At 49.3% G+C, this 18,850-nt stretch overlaps 2 protein-coding genes across 3 annotated transcripts in view; one reads left to right on the forward strand and one right to left on the reverse strand.

Annotated features, from left to right (window-relative positions):
• LOC144118964 (E3 ubiquitin-protein ligase MARCHF3-like) overlaps positions 1-13,398 on the reverse strand; it is a 30,747-nt gene extending 17,349 nt beyond the window's left edge. The window contains exons 1-4 of one of the 2 annotated variants that reach the window (XM_077651722.1): positions 13,347-13,398; positions 10,061-10,332; positions 4,173-4,282; positions 1,455-1,669 (exon numbers count right to left, since the gene is read on the reverse strand). In XM_077651722.1, coding sequence (XP_077507848.1) covers positions 1,455-1,669; positions 4,173-4,282; positions 10,061-10,250 — 515 coding nt within the window. In that variant the 5' untranslated portion in view covers positions 10,251-10,332; positions 13,347-13,398. Of the gene's footprint in view, positions 1-1,454; positions 1,670-4,172; positions 4,283-10,060; positions 10,333-11,213; positions 11,254-13,346 lie in introns of those variants that run through there. The other variant, XM_077651723.1, reaches the window with a different exon arrangement.
• Positions 13,399-16,463: 3,065 nt separating this feature from the next.
• LOC144118965 (E3 ubiquitin-protein ligase MARCHF2-like) overlaps positions 16,464-18,850 on the forward strand; it is a 33,975-nt gene continuing 31,588 nt past the window's right edge. Inside the window, exon 1 of the mRNA XM_077651724.1 lies at positions 16,464-17,186. Coding sequence (XP_077507850.1) covers positions 16,733-17,186 — 454 coding nt within the window. The 5' untranslated portion in view covers positions 16,464-16,732. The remainder of the gene's footprint in view (positions 17,187-18,850) is intronic.

Here is an 18,850-nt window from a genome sequence, read left to right on the forward strand (position 1 = left end):
CGCCGTCACTCCATCCAGACAGCCAAATTTTGGTGTTAAGTTACGCATTTTCAATGTCTCAAACGTGCGGCAGTGCTGGATGACATCGGACACGGACTCGAGACTTTCTTTTCCGACAAGAAAATTATAGACATCTTCGGCGAATCCTTTAAGTAAATGGCCAACTTTGTCTTCTTCTGTCATGACATGAGGGACGACCTTGCATAACTTGACGATTTCCTCAATGTACTCCGTACAATTATCACTGGGAAGCTGAGCCCTTTGCCCAAGCGCTTGTTCACCCCGCTTCTCCTTCGCGACTGAGTCGCAGAAGCACTCCTTGAGCTCCTTTACAAAGCGGTCCCACCTCGTGAAAGAATCCTCGTGGTTGTCGTACCACGTTAAGGCCGTGTCGTTTAGGCAAAACACGACGTTGGCAAGTCAGGCGGAGGAGTTCCACATATTGTAGACAATCACGTGTAGGTGGTGGGTGAACCATTCATACACGTCGTCGCTGGCTGAGCCTGCGAACGTCCGTTGTTCCCGGTAATGCTGCCACGAACTGCTGGGCACAGACCTCGGAGAGGCGCCGTCCAGGGACATCATGGGGACAGAAGGTGGCATACCAGCAATGCCGCGTCTCCCGCGAAGGTGAAGCAGGGGATCCGTCTTCGAGGAACCTGTATACCCGGCACCTTCCACCACCAGGTTACGACCGGGGGTTCATTCAGACCGCGACGAGCGACTGAAACCAACTGCGGTCCGCTTTATATATATATATATATATATATATATATATATATATATATATATATATATATATATATATATATATATATATATATATATATATATATATATATATATATATATATATACGTGGGCAGGTCACCCCCAACCCGGTGAGCAGGTGAGCAGCCTGCCACAATATCAGCTTTAGACAGACAGACCAAAAAAACACAGCGGCTAAATGCACGGAATTCCCACTTAAGTGCTAGTACACTAAAAATAACGAAAGGAATAAAGAAGAGAAAGAAAGGATAATGATGATTTTTATGACGCAATGGCGTCTGCGGCAAAAGAGCGCCATGGCACAGGGTATTTTCGTTTGTTCAACGTGGGGACAAAGACGCATTTGCCAAGCATTTCGCCCTGATTATGCCGACCACCAGGCCAGGGGAAGGTTGTACCAATTGTATCACAGGTGTGTACCCGGCGGCACTGGGGATCGAGCTCCGCACCTCCCGCATGCGAGGCGGATGCTCAACCACCAGGCCACCGCTGCGGTCAGTAGAGGAACAAAGGAAGAAAGAAAGAAATAGCACAGAGGAAGGAGAGAATGAAAGAAAACATGTGCGAAAGATCGAAATAAAGAAGGGAGGAAGAAAGTAAGAACGAAGTGAAGAAAAGAAGGAGGGAGGGAGGCAGGGAAGGGAGGAAGGAGGTGTCGGGAATCACGCCCTCTCTGCACTCACATGAAATACAGGACGGGCCTGCGGAACCAGAACATGCTGTGGCCCACGCTGAACACGTATAGCGAGACGGAGATGAGCGAGTAGCGCAGGCTGGCGATGAAGGCGCAGCTCACGGGCAGCAAGAAGAGCACGCACAGGAACAGGCCTACAGCACGGAACAGGTGACTCAGGGGACGGGCTCGGGCCTCGCGGTCCCACAGCATCTCCAAGTACGACTGGGCGAAGAAAAGCGTGCAGTGTGCAAATCACGGCGACGGCATTTTATCGCAGCAAATCCCCGCCAAGTTCCAAATGCGTTATTTCAGGTGTTACTGAGGCAAAGATAAAATTTAAATATGATGCAGGTACGGCAGTTAAATCCGGAAGTGAACTTCTGTGCGATCCAGTCAAATGAGCCCTCCCACTCCACCAACCCACTGATTACGACCATATTTTTTTATTTCAAATGCGCAGCACCACAGCTGTTCGTGCACACAAAGCGCTGTGCTATCGGACGTATACTTGTCGGAGGCTCATCATCATCATCATCAGCAGCAGCAGCCTTACTACACCCACTGCAGGGCAAAGGCCTCTCCCATGTCTCTCCAATTAACCCTGTCCTTTGCCAGCTGCATCCATCCTTTGCCTGCAACCTTCTTTATCTCATCCGCCCGCCTAACCTTCTGCCGCCCCTTGCTACACTTACTTTCTCTTGGAATCCAATCCGTTGCCCTTAAGGACCAGCGGTTATCTTGCCTTAGCATTACATGCCCTGCCCAAGCCCATTTCTTTCTCTTGATTTCGACTACGATGTCATTAGCCCGGGTTTGTTCCCTCACCCACTCTGTCCGCTTACGGTCTCTTAACGTTACACCTATCATTTTTCTTTCCATGGCTCGCTGCGTTGTCCTTAACTTAAGCTGAACTCTTCTGTTATTGAAAAGTTTGGTTTTCGTTAAAAAAAACGATTCGTGGTTGGGACCCCTATTTCAGGACCCCATATGCTTGAGCCTTATCCTGGAATCGTTCCATTTCTGGCAGGCCGACTCCGCGACTCCCCATTTCTGCCTGTTGTGTACGTGCGTGAAAGAGGAGCCGTAGTGGAGGGCTACGGAATAATTTCTACTACCTGGGAATCTTTAATGTGCACTGAGATCGCACAGCGCACGGGCGCATTTGCGTTTCGCCTCCATCAAAACGCGGCAGCCGCGGTAGGGTTCGAACCCGGGTACTCTGGCTCAGTAGCCGAACGCGCTAACCGCTGAGCCACCGCGGCAGGTTGAAAGTGAAAAGAAGAACATTGATCTCTGAAGCGAGCGTGGGCGGCTGGCCGATGCGATTCGATTGTGGGCTGAACAGCGGTGTCGTTCCGACTGTGCTGAGCTGTCCGGAACCAAGGTCGCGAAAGTACTGACAATCATTTCGTCACAGAGCTCCTGGAAGAGGATGAGAATCTCGCAGATCTGCTCCGGAAGATCTGATCCGGAAGAACTGTCTGCAGATCATACAGAGCTTGCTCACCAGGTTGCTACCAACTCTGAAATCCGCTGTGGCCCCCACTTTCTTCTTCTTCAGGAACTGTGGGGTGAACTAGCACCGAGCAAAGGGGTCGGCATGCCCACCAGGTGTAGATGTTGATGACGCATCAGGTGTAAACAGCGCCATACCACTTTATCCTAGACACAAGAAAACACACAGGCAGCCCCATTGGTGTCTTTTGTCGTCTGAGGACGTCCTCCAGGCTGGTGGACTCCAAATCGGCCGGTCGGTCTTTGTGGTACTTGGTATTGCGCAGAAAGACGCTGGTGCGCTTCTTGGCGCTAGGTAGGTTAGGCACATTCGAATTCTTCATCCCACTCACATTGATGCGTTCCTATCGCGTTGTAATGTCCCAAGAAGGCGCTCCTAAAACGAAAGGCTGCCTCGACGCAGCACGGGCGAGGTCCGTCAAATATGGAGCGGTTTCTTGAGAGGTCCGTGCTGTGCGCGCAGCCGGGCCGTGTCGGCACTGCTGTCCTGTTCGGGACCAAGAATGCAGCTCCAGCAGTCAGACAGTTCATGAATATGGCGCTGAGCGCCACTTCCACGGCCATGGCAGGGTGAACCTGTGTGGTGCCGCTGGATCCACGCCAGACGAGTGCCCATCCCAACCAAACACCCTGCCGAGACCAATCACCGTACTGACCGAGCCGCCATGTTACTGCGACTGCGAGCCGTGTTCCTGCAGCGTTGGGCAAATTCTTGTTTATTTTCAAAGTCTAAGCCTTTCGTGTTTTGTTTTCCTTTCGGTCCATACCATCCGTGCCACTTTCTGGCATATGGGTCTTGGTGTCTAGCTACTTGGGCATCGCACGCCCACAGGTGCGAGTTCAGCCGCATCTCCTTCATGCCGGCCGCTGTTAGGGTGAAAGCTTTTAACAAAACTTTTCATTCCCTCGGCAACAACAAGGTGTAGACGGAAAGCATCGGTGCACACACCAGATTTTTGAGAAGAGGGCATTCAAGGTGTAAACAACTACAACTTTGCGATATGTCCATGCGTCGAGACGTTGATCAGCAATCTGAGGGTTCATCCGGCCCTTTTTCAAATAGTGCTGTGGACAATCGCATCTTCCTGCTATCTATCTACTGCACTTTCATTTTTACGCTTAAGAAACACCGCCACTACCACACTAAAAGATGTCCTGCTGCTCCAAAAAGCCCTTGTTAACAGGAACTAGTTAGCGCAGTCTCACGCACCTTTGACCGCTCCTCCACTTGGTAGGCGAAAGCGCAGATGTCGCAGCGCGGGCTCCTCCTCTGCGAGACCCACTTCTCAAGGCACGAAGCGTGCACCAGGCCGATACTTCCTGCAGGGAGCGCCCAGGCCAGCGCATTGAAGAACCGCCATGTCGCAGTTCGAAATCGCTCTCCGTGTTGTTTGTACAAAACTATAATTTACGCACTCATTTCATTCCTTACTTAAGGTTTTGTTACCTCTATGCCTGTTTTGAGGCGCACCAAGACGGAAAGACCACTGCCTATTCAACTTTGAGACCATGTTGCTGAGTGCCTATAGCTTTCATTTCGAATTCAGGCTTCCGTTAAGTCAGACCACAAGCGACGCAAGCGGTAGAAGAAACACACCTATATCGCGCAACAAGCAGCTTGCGCCAGCACAGCTCCTTTCAGAACACTCCTTTTTTTTACAGCGATAGATGTTATGCCCTAACCCCTATGTTTCGCGTCGGCGTAGCATTAGTATTAAGCGTACCGGTAGGTGCACTGCCATCGGAACCACTCGCAAGGTGATTACCATGAAAGGAGTAAGTTACGAGGAGAGCGAAGGTTACCAACGGCATCACTCGGAGGTTGGTCACCGTGAAGGGACAGGGTGTAGCGAGAGCATAATAAGGCGCCACCGAGGGGTAGTTGCCATTGGAAGCATCCGGGGAGTAGTTACCCCGGAAAGAGAAGAATGATGGTTACGGTAGAAGGAGGAGGGAATGGCCAGAGCGTAGAAAGGCGCAACCGGAGAGTTACCAGTACCGGAACCAGAAAGGAGAGTGGTTAGCCTGAAAGAAGCAGTGTAAGACGACCGCGTAAGAAGACGCAAGAGGACAGGGGTTAACGTTAAAGGACGGGGGTGAGGCGATAGCGGTGGCATCCCTAATTGCATGAAGCCTGTTGCGGAACGGAGAGGGTATGGCGACAGAACAGGAAATCGTGACCGAAACATGGTTAGCTCCGGAACCACCCTGAGTGTGGTTACCGTGAAAAGCGCAGGGTACGTGTTGTAACAGCCAAGTTTACGAACTAAAAATGCGCATTTTTGACGGTAAATATTTCGCAATGCATTGCCGATAAAGAAAATAGAAAAATAGGACTTAGATTCTACATTGACTACCTTCAATTTCTCAATATAATGTTGGACCTTGGAAGGAAAAGTAGAAAAGTTTATTTGTCAATTTTAGTTCATCGTTTAATCATCGAGCTCTCTCCCGTACATAACATCTGCTTTGATGCATAATCCACCTGCACAGAACGCACCGACGTATCTTTTCTAGGGTTTAAAGTAACTATCTGTAAGCATTTAAAAGAAGCACGCTGTATATATGCGAGGTTGAGAAATGAAACAGTTGGGTAGAGATTAGTTTCGAATTGACGTTTCGGACAGAAAGGCAAAACATACGAAGGCGGGAGGATAAGCTCTGTTGTCCACCGCAAGCAGCTACGGCGAGCAAAGAGAGAAAAAAAAGGAGGGTGCGGAAGAAGAGGCTCTGTTCTGCGCCAGTCGGGGTGGTGAGTAAAGTGCACAGAAACTGAAGGTGACGGCACCGCATAAGAGATAAAAACAAAATCGGAAATGGCGAGAGATTTCCGTCACCTGGAACTTTTTCGGCACAGTGAGGCCGAACAGAGGAGGTCATGGGCGAAGTTAAGGACAGAATAAAAGCTTAAAAATAGTTGCATAGCTCTCATAGTAAAATGTAATTAGAAAAACCACTGCGAGGTATGAAAGCTTTGCTGCATCGCTGTACCCTGAATGTCCATCTAGGTCATTTTCATATATTTTCAACATTGGAGTCGTCATTTTTTCAACAGACTGCTGAGTGCATCTGGCGTTGACAGTTCTATTGCGCTTCCGCCAGGTACAGAGATTAGTATAGTGGGCAACGCGGTGCTGCCAATCTGGTACCAGGGGATGATGGCGCACGCATATTAAACTTATAATATTGCCGCCTGGTGTCCCCGGGCGGCGCCTTGAGGACAAAGAAGTGAGACGCGCTGAATTCCAGCTGAATGCGATAAATAAAAAAGACGCCTACCCGCTGCCCCCGCATTGACGACTAACTCGACAGACTTCGCCGCGCCAAATATTTTTCGTCAATCGGCATAAAGAGCGGATATTGGCAGACTGAGGTTGATGAACGTGACTACGAAAAAACTGCCTTCATCACAACCGACAGCCTATATGAATTTAATGTGTTGCCCTTCGGCATTTGCTCTGCGCCAGCGACGTTTCAGCGCATGATGGATACTGTCTTAGCATGCCTGAAATGGCAAACCTGTTTAGTTTACCTAGATGACGTGGTGGTGTTCTCAGAAGCCTTCGACGAACGCCTTGAACGTCTGCGGAGCGTGTTGGATGCCCTGCAGTTGGCCGACTTGACACTTAAACCCGAGAAATGCCACTTTGGCTACCAAGAGCTCAAGTATCTCGGCCATGTTGTGAGCGCCGATGGCATATGACGCCGTAGCCAAGTTTCCCCGTCCTACTACAAAGAAAACGCTCAAGCGCTTCTTGGGTTTGTGCGCCTACTACCGCCGTTTAATCGCCGGCTTCTCCAAGATCACTGAGCCCCTCACCCGTGTAACACGCGACGATACATCGTTCGTCTGGACTGCCGAGCAACAGGCTGCTTTCACAGAGCTGCGCCAACGGCTGCACACTACCCCTGTGCTGGCTCCCTTCGATGAGGAGGCTGCTACCGAGATACACACCGACGCTATCAACATCGGGCTTGGTGCCGTCCTCGTTCAACGTCAAGAAGGCGTGGAACGTGTGATCACGTATACGAGTCGCATCTTCTCGCGCACCGAAATCAACTACTCCACCTCGGAAAAGGAGCGCCTCGCGGCCGTCTGGGCCAGGATGAAATTTTGGCCTTATATCTGTGGTCGTCATTTCAAAGTGGTCACCGACCACCATTACTTGTGCTGGCTTACCAATCTCCGGGACCCATCAGGCCGCCTAGCACGCTGGAGCCTTCGCCTTCAAGAATTTGATTACACAATTGCCTATAAGTCCGGACGTAAACACGAAGACGCCGACGCGCTCTCACGCGCACCCGTCGAGCAAGCTGATGACAGCTCAGAGGATGACAATCGTTTCCTAGGCGTGATCAGCAGCTCGGACTTGGTGGCAAGGCAGCGTGCTGACGCTGACCTACGGTCTGTCATGGATCACCTGAAGTGCCATGCTTCCAACTTACCTGTACACTTTTCCCGCCACTTGTCCTCTTTTTACATTCCCAATGGCTTACTGTACAATAAAAACTCCAGCAACAGTGACCGGTCCTACCTCCTAGTCGTGCCGACAGACCTCCGCGACGACATCCTTTCAGCGTGTCATGATGAACCCACCTCTGGCAACTTGGAATTTGCACGCACACTCGCTCGAATGCGTGAGGCCTATTATTGGCCTTAACTTGCAAAGACCATCCACCGCTACGTCATAGGTTGCCGTGAGTACCAGCGTCGTAAGTCACCATCGCTAAAGCCCGCAGGTTTGCTCCAACCAATTGCGCCACTTTGCACACTTTTTGACCAAGTCGGCATTGATCTTCTGGGCCCATTCGCTGTCGTCTTCTGGCAATAAGTGGATTATAGTTGCGACTGATTATTTGAGGCGCTGTGCGAAAACCCAGGCGGTGCCGCGCAGTACAACCTCTGTAATAGCGCACTTCTTCATACACCACATTGCTTTACTACATGGTGCCCCGTCCTCCGTTATCACCGATAGGGGTACCGCGTTGACAGCGCAGCTCATGCATGAGGTGTTCCAGCTGAGTCACACGAACCACCGCAAGACTACTGCATACCACCCGCAGTCAAATGGACTCACGGAGCACCTCAACAAAACCTTAGCGGACATGCTCGCAATGTACGTCGACATAGAGCAGAAGACTTGGGATGAGATCCTCCCATATGTGACGTTTGCCTTTAACACGACGATTCAGGAAACGACTCGTTTTACGCCGTTTCGCCTCGTCTATGGGCGTGATGTACAAACTATCCTAGACGTCATGCTTCCGTGCCCCCCTGACGGTCAGACGCCCAGAAATTTCACCGGCACGCAGAGGAAGCCCGCCAACTGGCCCGTATGCACATCCCCCGGCAGCGGGCAACGAATGCACAACGCTGCAACCAACGACATCGGCACGTCGAATACCGCGCCGACGGCAAAGTGTGGGTATGGACTCCGGTACGTCTCCCCGGCTTGTCGGAGAAGCTCCTGAGCTACTACTTTGGACCATACACAGTGATGCGCCGCATCACGGATGTGACGTATGAAGTCCTCCCCGATGGTACTCTGCCGAGTTCGCGCCATCGACCTCAGCCTCAGGTCGTGCTCGTACTGCGTATGAAGCCTTACTTTACGCAGTAACGGGCGCCTCTTTCGCGTTTTCTTTCGTTGTATTTTTGCCTGCAGCCGTTCGGCGGCCCGTGATCGTTTGTTCGCTTGTTTTCCTTCCGATCGCTCCAAGTGCACCCCCGTTTCTGCTTCCTTTTTTGGAGGGGGAGGGGGAATAATGCCGCCAGGTGTTCCCGGGCGACGCCTTGAGGACAAAGAAGTGAGACGCGCGTGCTCTTGCAGCTAGGACACTGCTTGACTGCTTGCGGCCTGTGCCTAGCCCTTTTGCTTCTGCAACCTATTTGTGATAAAATAAGAATTGGCTTTGGGGGAAAGGAAATGGCGCAGTATCTGTCTCATATATCGGAGGACGCCTGAACCACGCCGTAAGGGAAGGGATAAAGGAAAGAGTGAACGAAAAGAGGAAGAAAGAGGTGCCGTAGTGGAGGGCTCCGGAATAAGTTCGACCAACTGGGGATCTCTAACGTGCACTGACATCGCACAGCACAGGAGTGCCTTAGCGTTTTTTCTCCATAAAAGCGCAACCGCTTCGAACCCGGGAACTCCGGATCAGTATTCGAGCGCCCTAAGAGATCCGGAGTTCCCGGGTTCGAACCCGACCGCAGCGGCTGCATTTTTATGGAGGAAAAACGCTAAGGCACCCGTGTGCTGTGCGACAATATTTGTGACAATATCATTCTAACGCTTCCTGAACGCACGCCCTTTATGAGGAAGATTTGTACATATTTCAGGTACTCCAGGCTACGCCTGTACAGGGTATGCAGAATTTACAGCATATAAAACAATTCACTGCAAACAGCTTGCGATATGCAACCTAAATAATAATTACTTCGCTGTCAACCACTGTTGTGCAATAATAAGGCGCCTTTTTCATTTTTAACTGTGTATTCGTCTTGCCACATCTGTTCAATTATAAAGCGCCCAGTTCACTTCATATAAAGGAATACAACTGCTTTTTTTAGCTGAAGTTCATGAAATATTTTAGTTTTCTGTAATATTCTGTACGAGCTCAATTAAAACAAGTATGCAGTCCTGAGACTTAAGATCTCTTCACGAATCATAATATCCGTGTCGCACGTTTTAGAAACACTGCACTACTACAGGCTTTGTTGGAAATAAGACGACCAAAGCTTTTGACTGAAGGCTGTGAAGCGCGGATCGTTTTTCATGATGAACTCTCCAAAATTCCTTGAAGTCCACAGGAACTGTCGTCCCCATCGCTCCAAAGCTCGGGACCAAGAGCTATACTTCCTTCAAGAGCACAAATCAATCCCTCAGTACTGTGTGCCATGGGTTGAGCTGGACGAGCTGGTGTTCCAGTTAACCTACGACAGCCAGACACCCCAGGAGGGTATGAAGCGAAGAGATTCAATAGAGTGGACGAGTTTAAGGCTGCAAAAAAATCCCTACAAAGTGGTGCTAAAGGGGCCCCATAGTGGGCTCTAAATTGATGACAACAGGCCTAAATGAACGCCGTTCCGCTGCCTACCTCGGCACTTGCAAGGTTCCACGAGCGCTTCTTCGAGGCATCCTCGGAAGCAGATCCTGCACGCCGGACCAACGGACAGACTGCTGGCACTTCCGTGCACGGCGCCCTCTTCAGCGTCTTGCGGTTCCGGCGACATCTCCACCGCCACCGTTGTGGTCGACTCGCACGCGAAGGGTTCCTCCGTGCTCATGTCGCTCGTTTACTGGTTCCTGCAGCGGCGGCGCTGTTTGCCCTGGATTTGGCGGTATGCCTGGCTGGAAACGTTCGGCTCCCTGCGTTGCTACAACAAACACTTTAGAGCCATGCTAGGTGGCGATGTTTAGAATTGAAAAAAAAACTTCTCCGGGCTTCCCTACTAACCAACGATAAGCCTGAATCAAAGTTATGGTCCTGAAGAATTCCCCGGGTTATGAAGCTAACTTTCATTCTCTAATGTCCAATAATTACAATAATGTCGCGCAATGTAATGTCAACAGAAAGGTATGTATATCATGAAGGAAGGCGCAACTAATCTGATGTCGTTAAAGGGCATTGGCGCCTTCCCAAGAGAGAAAAGCTCTCGCGAAGAAACTGTAGAACTCAAAGCTGAAGGCATAACACCTTTATTGACTTTTGTTCTCCAAAATATAAAGGTTAAAAACGCAAAACAAAGAGCCCATTGCACACGCCGCTTGCGTCACAGTAAAGTCAGTGTCCGCGTGCGCCTACGCGTGCAGTGCCTTAAAAGAAGCAGTTCTGTTGCATGCATGATATGCGTTTCTATTGGTTGGATCCAGTGATCCAGCCTCCTGATTTGCGGTACGCCGGTTCACCGCTTTACACATTGATCGAAACAAAATTACCCTACGAAAGTTTCCATAAAAAGTCTTTGTTCTTGTCTACGATTCCAATGAACGAGCAGCACGCTCTCACTTTTATCCGCACAGAACATTTCATCCACTTCAAGAAACGATTTGAGCATGGGGCGATAGCATCCATGCGTAAGCTCTCCTCACGAGTGAATTGCGCGGGTGTGCAGGCTGACGGCTCACACATGTAGCGTCTGCTCCAGAGACACAGCAAGTCATCCTCTTTTAATGACTGGACAGTAAGCACACTTTGAAGCATCAGACTTAACGCGCTGTGTGCTGTCTGTCCGTTGTCTACCACTCACATTTGCTGCTCACTGTCTGTTTTGCTAAACGGCACGGCAGACGAGAGAACGAGCCAAGTCCGTCTGCATGCCTATTATGAGTTAAGAACCTCACTTTATATAAAAGAAAATATTGCTGGGCACCTACTTGCAATTCAGAAATCATTCTTCGCTGACTGGCTATGCAAACGGACTCCATCTGAATAATGCCCTGTCCAGAAATTTGTGCAGGACTGTGGCAAAAAAAATATCGCTAATTAATGCTCAACATAAAAAAAACAAGCTGAGAGGAAAGGACTACATGTCAGTGAGCACGTTTATAAAACAATCAAATAACGCTTGTGTTCGCATGTGTGCAGTGTCGCGAGCGCTTAGTAAGAGGGCATGTACGTCTTCTTTCCAGAGTTTCACGGAGATGCCAAAAAATCAGTAGCTCAACCTTATCCACAAAAAAGAAGATATTCCATAGAGAGTAGTAAACAGCCGCTTTCATATGCAGGAATATTAAGTTCGCCATCGACGATATTCATGGGCGGGAAATTAAGGGAACAAAATTTCTCCACAATAATAGCACATTAGCAGGCGCAAATTTTGACTGGTACTTCATACACAAGAGCTACGCAGTGACAGCGTTTCACGCATTGCCGTATAACTTCGCTCATTGTTTCCAACGAAGCGGTTTTCTCCATTGTGAAGAAATGCAGCATCAGCCCCTGCGGCGCTGTGTTCAAACACAGATAGTGCATCACCCGCAACCGAAAAGGTATGAGAGAGGAAAATACAATTTGACTGATACAGGCTCTATTTATGAATCGCCTGTCATGCGGTCTTCCATTCCTACCACTTCTGGGGAATGAGCGAGACAAAGCAGATGCCATCATCCGTACCGCCTACAAACATGCGTTAGGCCTCCCGATGTACACGGCCAACTGCCACCTCGAGGACCTGGGACTGACCAACACAATAGAAGAAATTCGAGAAGCCGTCCTAGCATCGCAAAACGAACGCCTCCTCACCACCAAAGCTGGACGCGCAATCTTGGAAAGAGTGGGTTCCCCGGCTGACATACGCGCCGTCCAGGATAACCGAGACCTACCCCCAACTCTGCGAACTCGCGTGTATGTAGCTCCACTCCCGAAGAACATGCACTCGGACTCACAAAAGGGACGACGAAAGGCGCGAGTGGACTATCTGCGCCGCACACATCGACAGGCACAAAATGCTATATACGTAGACGCCGCCATGTACCCCGATTCAACAAACGCGGTGGCGGTCGTTTTGGACACCAATTTCAAGGAAATGGCCAGCGCCTCCCTACGAAACTGCTCTCCCACAGTATCAGAAACTGCTGCACTTGCCCTCGCAATCCAGCACGGCGATGCTACGGGAAATGAGTTAAAAAATATTACCGACTCCCAGTCCGCGTGTCGCGTCTTCCTCTCTGGCAGACTTCCACACTCCGTCGCTCCCATTCTGACTACCCCACAAGTTCAAAATTCCACATGCAAGCACCAAATCACTTGAGCTCCTGAGCACGAGGGGCTCGAAGGAAACGAGGCCGCGGACAGTCTAGCTCGAGGATATACTGACCGAGCGACTGACCTCCCCGACTTCACCCCTCTCCCCTCTACCTACGGCGAGCGCCTCCTCCTTCTCCGAACACAAAGACAAATCTATCCCCCACCACACCGTAAGCTAACGGCGGCAGAGGCGAGGGAATGGCGACAACTGCAAACGAACACCTTTCCTAACCTAAACACGTACCACATCATCTTCCCCGACAGATATAACAGCTTCTGCCCCTGGTGTGGCGGAATTCCAACAACATGTCATGTAACATGGGGCTGCTCCGGTCCCAAGCCCCCCGAACTAGACAAACATCACTCCGAGGAACAGTGGGAGTCTGCCCTGCTCAGTTCTGACTTGGCGACGCAGCGAAAGCTGATATCCCCAAGCAAGAGCAACTCCGGTGGACATTGGGGTCCTGAAATACGGACTCCACCCAAAATCTGTATTTTCGCTTCTCTATCCTACCTTTTTCGAATAAATCTTTTCTACTACTACTACTACTACTATCTGTGTTCCAATGTTTCATGCGTGCACAACAGAATCACAAGGATCCGAATAATATGCCAAAATAACGGCCGTACGTACCGGCGCCAATCCTCGAAGGCCGCTCGAGGTCACTAAGCTTCGTCGTTCTCTTTGTGGGCAGTGAGCTCCATTGCTGGAGAAATAAAGAAGGTACGTGCGAGTAAGCAGACTGAATTTGTAGAGAATGTATCAGCTGTCGACATTTTTAACTATAAAAAGTACGGCAGCAGTAAGGAACGAGGAAAGGTCATTGTGCTTCTGACTTAGAAAGACCAGCTGGGCCCTTAAAGAACTGAAAGACAAGAGGGCTCTTAAATGCCTGACATACTACCAGTACTACTACTGCTTCTGTTGAGTTCACTACTCAGTTCTATTCCTATTCATAGCATTGTTCGCACTTACGCCTATGCGAATCACTTTGCGTTTGATGCGGCTGCGCCTGACATACTCTCTCTCTCTCTTACGATCTCTTGCAATCGTATCTGTGTACTGTAGAGCAATGCTAGAGTAGTTTAGACATCGCGTTAAATATTAAAAAGGCGCTGCCCTTGTTTTAGAGTAGTAGCTCTATGCAACGCAAAAGTCGCTCATTATTCAGAGTCTGACTTGTTCTTGATTTAACCTTGAGAAGCACAGCATAGCAACAGATTGACTTTGAGAGACTGACATTGGCTGATTTGGACCATGGCTCATGTCAAAACATAAATGAACGTGCCCAGCACGATGGCGACCTGCAAATTTTTCCCTGTGCAGTGCCAAAATTTGGCTGTGGCATCCCTATAATGTCACCTTGACTGATTCGGGCCAAAATCGATGTCCAACTATAATTGAGCGTGCCCAAAACGATTGCGGCCTTCAAATTTGGCCCGTGTAATTGCCAAAATGCTACCGCTCGACCTTTGAGTAAAACCATTAAACCCTGCTCAAGTTTTTCCTTATACAGGATCCTGTTGTTGTCTCAGATATCAACTTCAACCAATTCCTTAGGTTGAATCTCTAAAATATCTGTCGTTCATTTATGTCGGCAATCTCACGGGATGCCCTCTCATTGACCATGTCGACCTGAAATGGGTTACGCCATGGGCAAGCTGCATAGGTTGTGTCGTAACTGCTCCGGAATGCGGAGAGATGAGCTTTAATGATTTTCGTAATGCATATCAGACACAACCTCGAATTCGAATCTGAGTTGTTTTTTGGCTCGGCTGCTCACAATCTTCGTCCCCTCGTCCTTCTGGCGCGAGAAGTGCTTCGCATGTTCCTTGATTTTCCAAAATTTGTGGCTACCAATCTGCTTTACCTTGAAGCCCGCATTCGCCCTCTCATATTCAGACAAGTTTTTAACTGCGCAGACGTACTTCAGTATATATCAATCGCGTTCTAGATTCATCGAGCATTTTCTGTTGCCAGCAACACAAAATTCTGTTCATTTTCTGTAGCCAGCAACCGAAAGCGAGGCCAGTGTCCGCTGGCCTCGCTTCCATGCTTCACTGGTTACGTTTCTGCAAGTCCTAGTTCAGGCTTAAGATGTGCAAATTTATAACATCCTTCCAGCGCTTAGCAGTGGGTCCTCTACCTGAGACCGGACCAGGTCTCAGGTCATGAGCCATTAAAGGCTTTCGCCTTAAAACCCACGCGTCATGAGGGGACGTTGAATCCATAGATAATTTCAACCTCTACTGCCGGCGGTTTAAACAGCAGTAATAATAATAATTGGTTTTTTGGGGAAAGGAAATGGCGCAGTGTCTGTATCATATATCGTTGGACACCTGAACCGCGCCGTAAGGGAAGGGATAAAGGAGGGAGTGAAAGAAGAAAGGAAGAAGAGATGCCGTAGTGGAGGGCTCCGGAATAATCCGCTCGCTCAATTAGGACTGCCGTTTACTCTTCCCGTCCTCCTCTCATTCGGTGCAACCGTCAAAGGGCATGCTATTTGGCAAGTGTGCCAACTATTCCACAAGTATATCAGTGCAACCGGGAGATCTTTGTGTTAATTTCTATATTTATTTATTTATTTTTAAATTTCCTTCTCTCCAAATTATTTGCTTTCTTATCAATCCTCACACTAGTATTTCTACTCGCACAGCTTTGTTTCTTTGATTTACAACTCGATTTCCTCATGCTCAATCAAATTAAGGTTTTCCTTTTCACTCCCAATCATCTTAATTGATAAGCCGGTTGAGATTCACTTGGATTAGACATTCCCTGTTTGGACCTGCACCAAACCCTGGCCAATTCCCCACCGTGGGTATGTGCCATCATCTTTTCCGGCAACAACAACAACAACCCACGTTCTAGACAGCTCAATGCTTTCGCATTCCTACAGGTAAGCAGGCTCACACATTTTTTCTTCGTATTTTTTTTCGCGGCCGACGAGGTCGGTTCACGTTTCGATGGAGGCGAAACGCAAAGGCGCCCGAGTGCCGTGTGAAGACAGTGCACATTAAAGGTCCCCGGGCGGTAGGAGTTATTCGGCAGCCCTCCACTTTTGCACCTCTTTCTTCCTTTCTTCTTTCATTCCCTCCTTTATCCCTTCCCTTACGGCGCGGTTCAGGTGACCGCCGATATGTGAGACAGATACTGCGCCATGTCCTTTCCCCAAAAAGCAAATAATATGGCGGGAGTTATTAAATCGAATGAAAAGTATCGCGAACCGGGCCGCTTAAACATGAAAGTTACATCGATTAAAAGTAAAGAAGGGGACGGCTGAAAATAAGAAAATTTTCAAAGCACAAAATACAAAGAAAAATAAAAAGAATTGCAGATAATGCGAGATAAGGGCAGTTTAAGAGGGCGTTACAGCGAATATGTAAGAAAAATATGTAGTACAGAATATTAAGTGTTTTCTTGCTGGGCTGACTACCTAAAATAAATTAATTATAAAGGATGTTTCACCTAACACTTCACACGATTTTTTAAAAAATAGGCTCTTTGATTTCAAAGCGAGCATTTTTCGGCATAGCATTGCTAGCGATGTAGTATATCAGAATACAGATAACATGTGCTGACTAGCAAGCCCGCTAACATTGAATAATGAACTTTATAGTAACACAAGCAGAGCTCAAGAGGCACGCGCCGTGCGCACTGCCATTTTCGCGTCCTCCCGCGAACATTGGAAAACCCTCTCACCTGTTGTCAGGCTGCTAGTGGCACAAGAAGGGCGCGCGAGCGCTCGTGTGCACAGAACGCATCTACTGAACGCTGCGCTTTGGCCATTTATTAAACTCTATAGGTATAAACCAAAGCGAAGGCGCGCAGGGATGGGGGCCAGCCGGGCAAGCCACTGGAACAGCCACTCGAAGGAAGACGACGACGATTACCAATGCATGCGTCATTAGTTGTTCGGTCAAAGAAGAAGAAGAACGCCGCAAGCAAAACAGAACTTGCCACGTCTTGGCGTCCGCAAATCTACCTTGCGAACGACGGTCCACGCTTCCGCTCTTCGCCCTATGACTGTCAACACGGGCTCAAGCAAACGCTACTGTAGGCCCGAAGCTAGGCAGTCCAGAAGGCAAGAGCGGCTTCTCTCTAGCATGGTTGTCGTCATGAGCCCTATCAAGGAAGAGAGCGTGGTCCTGGAAGTGGACGAAGCCCTGATTAGTGAGGTCGCCCCCGCGGCCCTTCATTCGCCGGCCTCGGCAGCCTCGACTTGTGGGGTGATGGAAGTTAGTCTGGACGTCGAGTCGGCCGCAAAGGAAGACTTGGGTTCGTCACGGTCCTTCTTGGATGAGGAGTCTGGGTCCTCAACTACTGGCCACGACTCGACTTCATCGGTGTGCGACTTGGACGGCCACACGTTGGCCGACTCCTCGCTGAGCCTGAGCAGCGATGGTGAGCCCATGTGCCGCATCTGCTTCTTCGGCGGCCGCAAGCAGCCGCTTCTGGAGCCGTGCAACTGCCGCGGTGAGCAGCTACAACATTTTCATATTTCTTTCACTGCCTTCCTAGATACTCCTAGTACTTCTGCGTAGGCCTCATCACAGTTTATCTTTTCTGCGTCACTGAGAGGCCAATGAATCCAAACCCTGTTCGTTAGCCACTGAGGACAACGTGTCGCTATCCAAGGTGCGCAGTGAAGCGTGGGCAATATAGAGATCATATGAACAGTGACACGGTCACGTGAACCCGACACAGCTGTGAACGACGATCATATCTCGAAATGCGTGGGCGCTTGTACAATGCTGGTGCGAGTGTTTTCTCTTTGCTATTTTACTCTTTTATCTTGATGATTCCTGTTTGGTGTGCTACCAGAGTTTGTCAGTAGTTTTCCACAGTGGAGCCATTTCGTTCCCAACCCTTGTTTCTGTTCACAAGAGAGGTAGAGCGCAGCACCCAAAGATTATAGAATGAAATAGTACCAGCTTGTTGTTTTTGCTGTTTATTTGTATCATTGGGTCACTAGCACGAGCAAACAATGAAAATTAGTTCGGATGGCCGAACCGCACCATAAGCGAAAGGATAAAGGAGGGAGTGAAAGAAGAAAGGAAGAAAGAGGTGCCATAGCGGAGGACTGTGGAATAATTTTGACCACCTGGGGATCTTTAAAGTGGACCCCCCGCGGTGGCTCAGTGGTTAGAGCGCTCGGCTACTCATCCGGAGTTCTCGGGTTCGAACCTGACCGCGGCGGCTGCGTTTCGATGGCGGCGAAACGCTAAGGCGCCCGTGTTCTGTGCGATGCCAGTGCACATTAAGGATCCCTAAGTGGTCGCAATTATTTCGGAGCCCTCCACTACGGCACCTCTTTCTTTCTTTCTGCTTTCACTCCCTCCTTTATCCCTTCCCTTAAGGCGCGGATCAGGTGTCCGCCGATATGTGACACTGATACTGCGCCTTTTCATTTCCCCAAAAACCAATTTTCATTTTCCTTTTTTTTTCTTTACCCTCCACTGACATTTCACAGCACACGTGGACGTTAAAGATCCCCAGCTGGTCAAATTTTGTTGCGAAAGCAACACTACGCCAGCCAGCGAGCCATTTCGGCTCGTCGCGCACTTCAGCCATATGCCGTATACCGTGGCCGACGAACGACATTGAGCCGCCGTTGCTAGCGACGCCGCTGCCGTTGCCGCCCCCTTCACCAGATGTGCTCCGCTGGGGTAGAGGGATAGGAGGTGTCGCGGCGGGTGGTATACATATATATATATATATATATATGCCAAGTGAAAAGGTCACAACTGGTTCGATTATCTAGGTTTATTCACCAACGGTTTCGGACGGTGGACCGTCCTTCATCAGGGTAAAGTCGAATGAATACACAGATGTGCGCATTTACGCTCCTAAATGCAGAGGGAGAGGAGGCACTTTCTCTCTCTTTCTCCATGTCGGCGTCCACTAAGGGGAAAGGAGAATGGATGCGAAACAAGTTAAAAAAAGCTAGTTAAAATACAGAGGTGAGAGACATGCAGCAGAGCTGGATTTTCGCCGAGAAGACTGAAGCAAGAAAGGTTTCCCTCTGCGGAAGCGAGAAGTTCGAGCACAAGGGGAAAATAACGAAAACACAGAAAACAAGAAAATAACAAAAAGGAAAACACCAGAATACACTGAAACAAAACACAAAGGCGCACAAA

Source organism: Amblyomma americanum, chromosome 2 (assembly GCF_052857255.1).
Source record: "Amblyomma americanum isolate KBUSLIRL-KWMA chromosome 2, ASM5285725v1, whole genome shotgun sequence".
NCBI lineage: Eukaryota > Metazoa > Arthropoda > Arachnida > Ixodida > Ixodidae > Amblyomma > Amblyomma americanum.